At 42.2% G+C, this 11,780-nt stretch overlaps 2 protein-coding genes across 3 annotated transcripts; one reads left to right on the plus strand and one right to left on the minus strand.

Annotated features, from left to right (window-relative positions):
• Nucleotides 1-480: 480 nt before the first annotated feature.
• LOC144034687 (doublesex- and mab-3-related transcription factor A1-like) lies at nt 481-5,276 on the minus strand. Of its 2 annotated transcripts, XM_077543634.1 has the most exons (5): nt 4,910-5,276; nt 3,224-3,295; nt 3,025-3,105; nt 1,529-2,061; nt 481-1,058 (listed from the first exon to the last, which is right to left on the minus strand). In XM_077543634.1, exons 4-5 carry the CDS (start codon nt 1,923-1,925, stop codon nt 550-552), a joined length of 906 nt encoding a protein of 301 aa, XP_077399760.1. In that variant the 5' UTR covers nt 1,926-2,061; nt 3,025-3,105; nt 3,224-3,295; nt 4,910-5,276; the 3' UTR covers nt 481-549. The 2 variants fall into 2 exon arrangements, with proteins under 2 accessions (XP_077399760.1, XP_077399761.1); XM_077543635.1 differs by lacking the exon at nt 4,910-5,276 and having other exon boundaries at nt 3,025-3,639.
• Nucleotides 5,277-9,728: 4,452 nt separating this feature from the next.
• Nucleotides 9,729-11,343, plus strand: LOC144034690 (fatty acid-binding protein, intestinal-like). The gene is made up of 4 exons (XM_077543638.1): nt 9,729-9,896; nt 10,212-10,384; nt 10,728-10,835; nt 10,946-11,343. Exons 1-4 carry the CDS (start codon nt 9,830-9,832, stop codon nt 10,994-10,996), a joined length of 399 nt encoding a protein of 132 aa, XP_077399764.1. The 5' UTR covers nt 9,729-9,829; the 3' UTR covers nt 10,997-11,343.
• Nucleotides 11,344-11,780: the final 437 nt, after the last annotated feature.

Consider the following 11,780-nt stretch of genomic DNA (forward strand, 5'->3'; position numbering starts at 1 on the left):
GACATTCCTCATTTATTTCCATCGCAAAGCCGTGGTGACGACGTTTAATGGTCGTTCAAACAATCTTAAATGAAATGTTAGCTCTCCTGTTGCCACTTCCGCAAAATTGAGAACCACATGAAAACAGCGTAGCTTCCGATTGGTTGTAAAAAAGAAACCGCACCTACAAAAAACAAATATCCGATCAGAATTCTAGAATGGAAAAAAAGTATTTCTTCCTTTTTTTGTTGGTAGTTTAAACAATACTATACCACTAAAATGTTACTACTACTACTACTAATATGTAAATGAATAAATATATAAATAAATACATGTTTGTTGCATCATACTTTTTTTTTTAATAGCGCTACAAAATCTGCCTCACGATGGTTGTTCTTACTTAATATGCTGTTCCTTTAATGACTTTTTAAATTATTGAATACTGTAATGTTTTAAATACATTATTTCATACCACAAATCAAAGACAAAAAGAACAAGAAATAATAAACTATATATTTATTTTACAACATTTAAGCATAAAATAACAGTAGACATGTGAAGAAAATGGAGTCACTTGTCAGTGGTGAGGCGCTTGTACATGCCGGCACTGCACAGAAGCTCCTTCCCGTGTAGGTACGAAAGGTCTCGGATCACACCTGGGAACGAGTATGCGTCCAGAGGAGGACGCAGCGGGAACATCGGCATCAACCCTGAGGTGACATATGGTGTCATCAAGCCGGCCATGTTGGTGGTGTTGGCCGATGAGTAGGCCAGGCATAAGGGATTGATGCCCAGGCGAGGGTTCAGCCCGTAAACGCCGTCCCCTATGGCAGCTGGCGGCGGAATGTAGAGTGGCCCAAAAGCCGACTTGGTTCCCACCAAATCCTGCATTGGCCCAAAAGAAGGCCTGAGTGGGTGAGGCGAAGTCGGACCATCGGCGGGTTTGACGTCGTCGCTTTTCCGCGATCTGGCGCTTGACTCCGGGGCGTCATGTCGGAAGTCCTTGGGTTTGTCTGACTCGCTGCCCGATTCTGGGTCAGAGGACGACCGACGTGGACTCCCGTAGCTCAGGCCATCATCTGAAACAGGAAGGAGCATCTTAAAATCATATTATAGATAGTACATATTTTTACGTCAAATTTCTCCAAGGGATAAAATATGACAAAACGCAAACATCCCGCTGGCACTACAACACATCTGTAAGTAAACCATAAAACCCAAAATATTTTTGGCCATTGTTTCTCAATCTTTCTCCACCAGTAATGACCATAAAATAAAGTAATAATAAAAAAATTGACAGTTTTACTTAGGCAGCTTGAAAATTAACACTGTGCTAAATCCAGGAAGAAGAAAAAAATACACAAGTTACTGTACTCAACAAGTTTAAGCCACTGTGTACACCGTTTGAATATTTCTTCATGTACCACGCCAATTTTCTTAAATCCTTAAAATAAATCCTTTTAAAGCATGTTTACTTCTTTCTTTCTTTCTTTTTTAACCCGATTTACTGTAAGTCGTGCTCCTGTTTTGTGTTAAAACATGAACTAACCGTCTTTCCGAGCGTCAGTTGGAAAAACATCCAAATCTGCCGGGTGGCGAGTGGCGGCACGCATGTCGGCGGCAAAGGGTGGCCCCCCGCCGGGGTACATCATCCGGATGTCGCGCGCCTCGCTCTCCTCCTGCGCCTGCTGCCTCCTGAGCGCCACCTGTGCGGCCATGACCCGCTGCCTCTCGGCGATGAGGGTGCACTTGGCGCACACGCAGTCCCGCCAGCGGCAAAAGCGTTTGTGGCCCTTCAGCGCCGACACCACGCCGTGGTTGCGGCAACGGGCGCACTTGGGGGTGCGTGGGTAGCCCCGCTCCAGGGAGGCCCGCAGGAAGAGGGGCGGCGGAGGGCGTAGCAGGTCGTGGGCGCTCAGGCCTAGAGGTCTGGCGCTGCTGTCCATCTTGCGAGGAGGGGACGAGTGGCGCAGGCAGGCTGGAGCGCGGCCCTTTAAGGTGCCTCTGCAGGTGGTGCCGAACGTAACCTAACACCCGGACGAGTAAGCCTCGCCCCTCGGGCCCTCCGTCCCATCCTCTTCACTGTTACGAAAATAAAAACACCTCAAGTTTTTGTTGCAGAACAGAAAAATCACAGTTTTTTCAATAAATCAATATTTTTGTTGTTGTTGGGTTAGGATAGTGGATCTTTTATGCATGCACGCATTGAGAAATGTAAAAAATGAAATATTAAGAGTGCTTTTTTGGGGGGGGGGGGGGGTAATTGTGGCCCTCTCCAGCATTTAAGTTGCCCATCCCTAATCTACTATTAAGAACTGTATTTTTTGTTGTTGTTTTTTTTAAGTTTGCTTTATATTTCTGTTTATATTTGTGATAATGCTTACATACTGTGCAGTTCATGACACTTGAGTATGTTTTTATGTTTGAATTTTTTGGGTTATTATTATGGAAGCGTATTGCATTCACTTGGGGGGGCTCCTGTTTTTCTGACATTTTTTTGGGAGGGGGGCTTTTTTTCAGTTTTTCGGAATATTGTTTTTTCTGTCATAAAAAAAATATAGATATAATCAGAAAACAAGGAAAAATTACTCAGAAAACCAAAAAATATATTCAGAAAAACAAGGGGGGGGATATTTTTTTAAAAACAGGGAAAAAAATTACTCCACAAAACAAAAGCTGGTGCTCTGTTTTTAGAGGTAAAAAAAAAGTTCTGTTTTTCTGAGTAATTTTTTCGAATATTTTTTTTACGACAGAGAAAAATATGCATACAAAACAAAGCTCCCCCCAAAAATAATCAGAAAACAACAATGGTGATAAAGCAACCACTCGTTAGCTACCTGGTTATTTTGCCCAACCAATGAGCTTGGGGAGAAGAAGAAGGGGGGAAACACACACACACATCTGTTAAGAACGACACAGTGTGGTCGGCGGAGGGCTAATCACGCCTTGTCACATGTTTCATTGAGTGCACCGCATTCAAACGGGTTTCACACTTCCTCCGGTTACAAGTGACAGATTGCCTTGTGAGCACTGCATTGTGGTTACCTGTTGCTAGGTAGAGTTCACGGGGGCCCCATCAATTCGGCCAATTAGAAAAGTCAGCCACGCCCACTAGACGTCCCTGCTCTGTATTAAATGTAAAATTGGGGAAATACACAATAGTTGGCCAATAAAGTTCTGCATTAACTATAAAGTGGAACTTTTTTTTTTTTTGCACAAGCGGGTGATAGCGACGACCGCTCACCTGTTCCTCGCTTGGACGCCCGTTCCATCCGTCCCGTAGGAGCGGATCTTATCAGGAACAGGCCAGCAGCACCTGCACCACAAACAGTACCTCTGCATGCACTGCTTTTTCCCAAGCATAATAATCCGCTGGCACAAAAGACGCTTTGAGATGAAACCATGCGATTGGCAGGCTGGGGAGATCATACGAGACGCATCTCGAGCGGGCATCACTAACATCATTTTCAGGCAACCAAATGTGGGGGCCTCGCCTTTATCGTGCCATCCGCCATCAAATGCATTTGGAGCGTTGAGCATTTTATCTTATATCTAATTTTGCCTGTATACACTCCCTAACTTTTCAATTTCACAAGGAGATTTTTAAAACTTTTTTTTTTAATCCGCCTCTGACATTTTCCTGTAGGCATTCCCAAATTTATAAATTTAAAATTGTCGTTAATTCATACGATTCTGTTCATACTGTTTACATGCCTCTGCATGTCTGTATGCACTCCCTTGATGTCATTTTTAAAAGTGTCATTTTTTATGACTGACAAATTATCGTCTTACCCCAATTATCTGATTTTTGATTTGAATGGCCTTTACTATCCTGTATGCACTCCGTAATTTTTTTTCTTTTGTTTGTCATACCATTTAATGGCCCACTTTTTTAAAATTATTTTTTTATTCAAAAATTACACTTTCATACAATTCATTGCAGGCAGCTGATTTTTTTTTAATGGCCTTCATGTTCCTGTATGCACTCCCTCCATTTTATTTCTACAGTTGTCATTTCATTTCATATGACAATTTTACTTTATCAGATACATTTGGATGGCCTCCGTGTGGCTGAATGTCCTCCCTACAAAGCTAAAGACTTCATTCACACTTCCTCCGTACTATAAGAGGCTTTTCGCTTCATCCCCAAATTTGAGTGATGCCTCCCTGCCCAAAAAACATTCTTTGATCCCCTCTAGCAGGGAGGGGGTACGAGGGTCCCACAAAAAGGGTGGGCGAGTGTATGCTAACCCTTACTGGGAGAATTGGTTTTACTCCAGCTGTGACCATCTAATCCGCAGTAACACGCCATCAATTCACCACCCAAACTTTTTTGTGCAATTAAGGCCGGCCACGTTGCCGAAAGAGTTTGTTGGCGTTTTAGACACTTTTTTAGTTGATACAGAGTTTGGCACGCAAAGATTAACCAAACGGGTTTTAGGCCTACCATGTTTTCCAGCTGCAGAATAAACAAACAAGTAGTTGTCCAGGCCTCATTTTTTTCCTAGCGTATCAGATTTAAACATCCCCAGTTGACAAATGCACTTTTGTTCTTCCTGTTGCAACTCGATCGTGACCAATCTCGTGTTAATAACGTGTGAAATCTTTCAGTCGCAACGACTTTGACACGATGGTCTCAATTTGCTTGTTTGTTTTTTCATTCAGTGTAATGACAAGGAGTGTAAAATGGAGAAAGAAAGGCTATTATTGTGTAAAAAAATTACCCCCCCCCCCCCAAAAAAAAAGTAAAAGACACGTAACCTAGTTGAAGCACACAAGCATTTTTAAAACGACTTTCTATTATGTGAAACTTCAAATACAAAATAAAACTCGACGGTGAAAAGCCCGACCCGAATGTGAGCATCCCGATCAGATAAAGGCCTGTGAACTTGACGTTTTCAGTTCAGCCCACAATGACACAACATCTAACCTGATAAAGACGTTCCATTTATCTTGTCCAAGGAAAGGAAGTCCTGCTTTGTTGCCACCTGGATCCCACTCTACCACTTGTATTCTTCTATTGCGCTCCTTTTATCTGGCAGCCAGCATTTGCACTTCATATACTCGACATTGCAAATACACTGCAGTGGTGGCGGCCGTGTTATCTGTTATCTGTTCTTGTGTCTTCAAAGCTTGGGAGAAGAAAATAACAGGGAAACATTTCATTAAAATTGTCATTTTATTCAAATGTAAATATATATATAATAGTTACATGTGTTTTTTTCAGAATTGTGAGGAGCTTTAGCATAAAACAGTCAATATTTCAACAGATATCAATTTTGTACAAAACAGTAGGCTATTAAAAATAGCAAATAAAGTTGATTACGGTCTAAGAATGAAAATTGCCCCCCCCCCCTCCAAAAAAGCACAAAACACAATGATAATTTCATTTCTGTTTATTGTATTTTTTCATTCAAATTTTGTATAAAAATTATCAAAAACAACTAAACTAAACTAGAACTGTTTTGCTTTGACAACATTAACGGTAATCAGTGACTGTAAAAATTTCAAATTGAAATAATTTCATTTAAAAAATAAAATAAAAATAAAATTAATTACAAAAAAAATCTGGAATTTAAAAAAATACTAAATAAATGTTAAAATACAAATAATGATAATATTTATATTTAAAAAAAAAAAAAAACGGCACAAAGTTTAATTTATTAAAAGGCAAAAACAACTCCATAAGTCCATTAGAATCAAAACATTCAGTGCCAACGTCGATTTATGTAGTTTTATACGTTCTTCATTGGAGCGGGGTTGCTATGGATCTGACGTGGGTTCTAATGCACTGGCCCTTTTAATTACAAGTGGTTTGAGGAAGTTGGGAAAAACAGTAACATTTCTTAAAACTTACTAGAGAACAGAAAAAAATACAACTATTTTTATCTGGTGAAATAAGATCATTTATTCTTTCAATTGGTAAAGTTGATTTAAAAAAAACAATCAACAAACAAAATATTCTCTAGGTTTTCGGCTGTGCATTGTTTGAGTTGCAAATCTCTCATTCCAAGTGTCCGAAGTGCTTCTGCGCATTCATTGGGGGCTTCACATCGGAGTTAGCCAACAAACGCACTTAGCATTAGCACTTCAGTGCGTCAAACCGCCGTGTATTTGTTGCCCGAGGACGTCTTTGGCGTCCCCATTGTTCGCTGGCACTGAGGCGTCGTGGAGTTAAGTGAGGGGCCCCGGCGGATACCCGCCAGACCTCGGACCACCAGCCAAGGCGGGAGGGGAAGACAAGGGAATGGCGAATAGGGGATCTGAAGATGGGAAATGATTACAGTGGGGAGCTGCTATTGTCCCTGTGATCCACGTGTATGTAAAATGTGATGTCAATTCAGGAGGAAGTATCACAAATTCATTCACTCAAATCTTAAATTTGTCAACTTTTCACTTTTAATTAAATTCAAGCACACAAATGTTTGCATTACTTGTTCATTATTATTTTATTTACTTTAACTTTTGCATGACCCTTTTCTTCCAACATGCCCTTTCTTGAAAGTACTTGATTTCTCAATGTTATTTTTGAGAAAATTCACCATTCCAAATGGTTTTTATCTTGTGTTGCGTAATTTCTCATACCTGAAGAGAAGATCGTTTGCATGGTTACATTACAGGCAGCCCGTGTTTTGAAAGCGTTTCAAGCCGAGGGATAAGTGCAGTTGGGTAGATAACGCCAGACAGTGTCTTAATTGTGTTCTTAACTGATCTCGGTCGCGTCCTGGAACAGGCGCGCCTCCTTATCTGTGGCAAGGTGTTGCTAATCTGACTGTCAATCTCACAAAATCTGACTGCGCCAAGGACCGAGTACGTAAATGGAGAGATTCACTGCTGTCAAATAACTCATCGCATGGATAGAATAAAAAAATGTGGTTTTCGTTTTTTAGGATGCTATTTACGCATCACGGCTGGCGTGAAGATCCTCTAAACATTCCCCAAAACATAAACAAAGTCAATACAGTTCAAGTTTTGTATGAAAGCCTACTAAATTTTGAATTTAACTTTTGGTGTTTTAGCTTCTGGCTATCTACATTTTCCTATAATTTCACGTGGTATGGAAGCAATATTTTTATAATAGTCACAACATTCCGCAAAATATGTAAGCTTCCAACCAAATGCAAGTGAAAGCCCGACACAGTTTGATTGTTTTGCGTACATTTTCACCTCAAGCTACATGTAGCGTTAAAATAGTTTGTAGGCTAATGGAGCGTCAAAGCACTCGTTACTGGGAGGGAGTGCCGAGCTGTACGGGAAGGGGGACAAAAAGCAACACAGCGGAGGGGCGTTTTGTTTCAATGGGCCACCGCGGGGTGACATCACAGGTCCTCTAAGCTGCCCTTTGTATGCCCCGCCCCCCTTCTGCTCCTCTCATTAGGCTCTGACCCCAAAATTAGCAGCTCCAATGAATACCACATCGGGCCAGTACGCTGTGGAAGACAATTCCCGTAAAGCTTCTGGCTACAGGAATGCAAATCTACACTCTCAAAATTGTATTATTATTTTTTTTCCGAAATGAGCCAATATTTGACACTGGTATCGTGATACTGTTACATAAAACAAATCGAATTATATTTAGGCCTGGTATTACGATACTGTACAGCAAACTCAAACTTGATTAATCACAATATCAATGTTTGCCGCCGATATAGTAATACTGCCTCGTAAAAGAGAATATAATTCATTGTGATATTAATACTTGATTCTGGTATGTTGATACTGTCCCATAAAAAAATGATATAAGTCAACACAACAGTGCACTGTAAAACTTACTAGGATTCAATATTTGAACCTGCACTAAAAGATGTATGTAAAGCATGTATGATTTATCGTAATATCAATATTTGATGCAGATATCATGATACTGCACATTTCATTTTTTCATGCTTGCATTGCAATACTGTGCCCTGAAACATAACAATATGATTCACAGGGACAACTTAACTCCCAAGTCGAGCCGGTACTGTACAGTTTCAGGAGTTATTCCACCATTTCTCAACCCGAATCATCAAGTGGCATTCAATGACATGGTGATACGCAAACACGCACTTCTGCTTGTGAACTCAGGTGCACCCCCCCGCCCCTCGCCATCTAAAAGGTCATGAGAAACATTGCGCTAATCCTGCTCGTCTTCTGAGAGCATGGGGAGGGGGGCTTTTGTTTGTCCAGAACAAAAGGGGTGTGAGAGTGAGCAAAGAGTCGGCGCACCAGCAGCATCACCTGCAATTAACAGCTTATAGGTCGGCCCCTGGGTGACCGCGCAAAGGAGAGGAAACGTCAAGATTAGCTGGGAAGGAACTGGAAAGACTTTTGTCACACAGTCTTGTTTGTAGCGGAAGCGGGAGGACAGTCACCTTATACCCTCGGTGCTGTAATTGTGGAGGGCGACGGAGGACGTTTTAATCACGCGGCTCGCACAATCGTCAACGAGGCCTTTTGTTTGATGGCCCATATGTTGGATTAGCCTCCATTAACACGGACATCTGCATAGGACCAGGAGATGTGCTCCAATTCCAACTGCGATTATTGGTTGGAAAATTTGCTTCTGCCTCACGATATGAAAAAAAAAATCGAATTAGCATACCAATAACAATATTTGTGTCCTGTAGATGGCAGCGACGCATCATCCGAATACTGAAGTGGAAGAGAAGCATGGCAGATCATGTATGCATGCATCCCAGTATGAGGGCCCATGGGTGGCGGATCATTTGTCAACCCACACAGGAGGCATGCTGGTAGACCCCCACTCCCACCCCACCAAACAACCCCCCACCCCCCACCCCACCCCCGGGTGGCAGGACGGGAGGATGTAGGCCCAAGCCGAGCGTGACGTACCACAAGTGTAAGAAAATGAAGACAACTAACAAGTGTTCAAAAGTGATTTTCAGAGCAAGCAAAGTGTTCAAAAGTGATTTTCAGAGCAATAAATAAAAGATGAAGAAGTTGACGTAAAACACAAAAGTTGGCAAATAATGTATCAGTAGTTTGCAGACCTAAATAATTGACACCAGTGTGCAATTGCAAAGCTTGTTTCTGCCGCCCTCAAATGGTCAACACAAATACTACATCTTAAGTTTGTCAGAATTCCTTTTACAAAGTCACCTGTTACTAAGCGGAATGCATGTAACAGTCACGACCTCTAGGGACAAAAAGCAGACAGGACAAGTCAAATCTAATCATAGCCATTCATTTTGTAAGCGCTCTGTATTCAATATAAAAACTACAGTTACTGTCGTCACTAAGACTAACCATTAGTCCTAACCTCAAACCCAAACTCCAAACCTCAATCCAAAATCTAACACCTTCCCCAACCTATGACAACCCCTAACCTCAAGATAGGTTACCTTAATGGTAACCCTTGACCTTTACCCTGAAATTCAGCCTTACACACCTAGCCCCGACTCAAATCAGTCACAATTAGTGTGGGTACTTTTCCTCTGCGTTACTACAAGCTGGACTCGTGCCAGTCCGACTCGCCAGCGTGGGATCTGAACTCATTTCCATGCTGGGCACAAACGCAGTTTGAAAAGGCCTGAGAGGAACAAAAAGGGAAAGCGAAGTGGGGGGGCTCAGTTGACTGAGTGCCCCCACACAACAGCCCACCCTTGTCCTCCATTTCTGCTTTGCGGAGAACAGTACCGCAGTGTTCCGGGAACGAGATTTATCGGCGTACCCTCGCGCTCGGGGCCCAGTAAAGATAAAGGAGCGCATCACGCGAGGGCAGGGAGGGGGCCGCGGACATGGGGGAAGCACTGGCGGGTGTATATAAGCGGAGGTCGGCGTACATACCCGATCTCACGGTCTCACTTGCACTACATCGCCCCCCTCGCCCGTTGCCCGGACCGCAGAAATGGCATTTGACGGAACTTGGAAGGTGGAACGCAGCGAGAACTACGACACCTTCATGGAACAAATGGGTGAGAGCGCTGAAAAACTATTTGAACTTTTGGGGTAATAATAATAGTTACTCGAAGCTCCTTTCGATTAAAGCCTTTCAGCTTTACCGGTTTGAGCTTAAGGGACAAGAGATGACTCTACCAGATCCGTATTTCGGATACCCTATTTGTGTGGCAAATGCCGGCGGGTGGTAATTTCCACACGCATCTGGCAGAGTGACAATTTGGTGGTAGAAAAGAGCTGTTTGATTGGCTACGATTAAAGTCGGCCATTACCACTCCCACAGCGGCGCAGCATGACAGTGAATCCACCAAAATGACGTGTGTATCCTGTAGGCATCAACGTGATGAAACGCAAACTAGCGGAGCACGACAACCTCAAGATCAGCATCCAGCAGAGCGGAAACGATTTCCACATCAAGGAGTCCAGCACCTTCCGCACCAAAGACATCCACTTCACTCTCGGGACGCCCTTCGACTACAGCCTTGCCGACGGCACCGAAGTCTCGGTAAATGGCTCGATCGACAGGTAGTTGCAGGGCTGGACTGGCCATCTGGCATATAGGGCAGACGCCCGGTGGGCAGGCCTCTTTTGCAGATGCAGTGCTTTTTAATTATTATTTTCCTTCATTTTGCTCCTAGAGACTGGCCCAGAATTTAGAGAAACCAGTCCATTAAAATGTGAGCGCCGATTTTTTTGTGCCAGTCTAGCCCTGGGTAGTTGTCTACTACTAGTATGCCAAAGTTGACCTACTAGTAAGGATAAAGAGCGTACTAGTACATGGACATGAAGAATATGGACAAAATGTGTACTTGCCTGGCTGAAAAATGTGTTTCCCGTGAGGTCATCAGGGAACGTGGGAGATGGAGGGCGACATGCTGAAAGGCAAATTCACACGCAAGGACAACAGTAAGGTTCTGACCACCACCAGGGTCCTTCTGGAAGGAGAACTAGTGCAGGTCAGTGGCACTCACGGAAAGCACAAAGTAGCCAACTATTTTCTTGCTGTATTAACTGTAGGTAGTTTTTTCCAAGTATCTAAACTTTTCTGTCTTCTCCACCCCTGCAGAGTTACAACTATGAGGGTGTGGACGCCAAGAGGATCTTCAAGAAGCAGTAATTTTCCTTTCCTTTTTTTTTTTTAACCTTTTTCTATTATTTTTACACATAGCAAGTCACATAATTGGACAACATGGCAATATTGTTAACATTTTCTATCTAAAAAATCCATCAAAATGGTTACATTTGTGCAAAAAAATAAAGTATATTTAAATCTTTAAAAAAAATGTATTGCTACTTTGTCATTGGAACATGTAGACATATGTAGTTACAGTGACTGTCCACAAGAGGTCAGCAAAGCTCGAAAATTTTAATTCTTAAGAATATTTTTTTTAATGGATTTAAACAGTGACCCAATAGTTCTGTCATATATATCTATCAATGTTATTTAAAATTGTTTTAGATCTACTTTATAGATTTTATTGCCCATTAATGTATTTTATATCTTTCTTAGTCCTGTCCCACATTATCATCATTATTATTAAGTATACTAGTACTATGTTGATTGAGTTATTTTTGAAATAGTGATGAATCTATCATGTAGTAGAATTATTGAAATGATTACAGTACTGACCTGCAGTAGCATGAAGATCTGTGGACGCAAGTTGTCGTTGAAACCACCGGATAGCGGTGTGTACCTCCTGATCGTGTAACACACACATTTGCCAAGCACACTTACACACACAAACACACACTCTCTTGCTCATGAGCTCGCCACTTCACAAAAGCAACTATGGGTCACGTGCTCATTTTAAAATTATGAGCACTATTTAGCGTCGCAAAATTTTGCACCCCTGAACCTCCTCCCAGGAAAGGCAACCACTGGCAACTCCCAATCAGTTTTT

This window comes from Vanacampus margaritifer, chromosome 15 (assembly GCF_051991255.1).
Source record: "Vanacampus margaritifer isolate UIUO_Vmar chromosome 15, RoL_Vmar_1.0, whole genome shotgun sequence".
NCBI classification, from domain to species: domain Eukaryota; kingdom Metazoa; phylum Chordata; class Actinopteri; order Syngnathiformes; family Syngnathidae; genus Vanacampus; species Vanacampus margaritifer.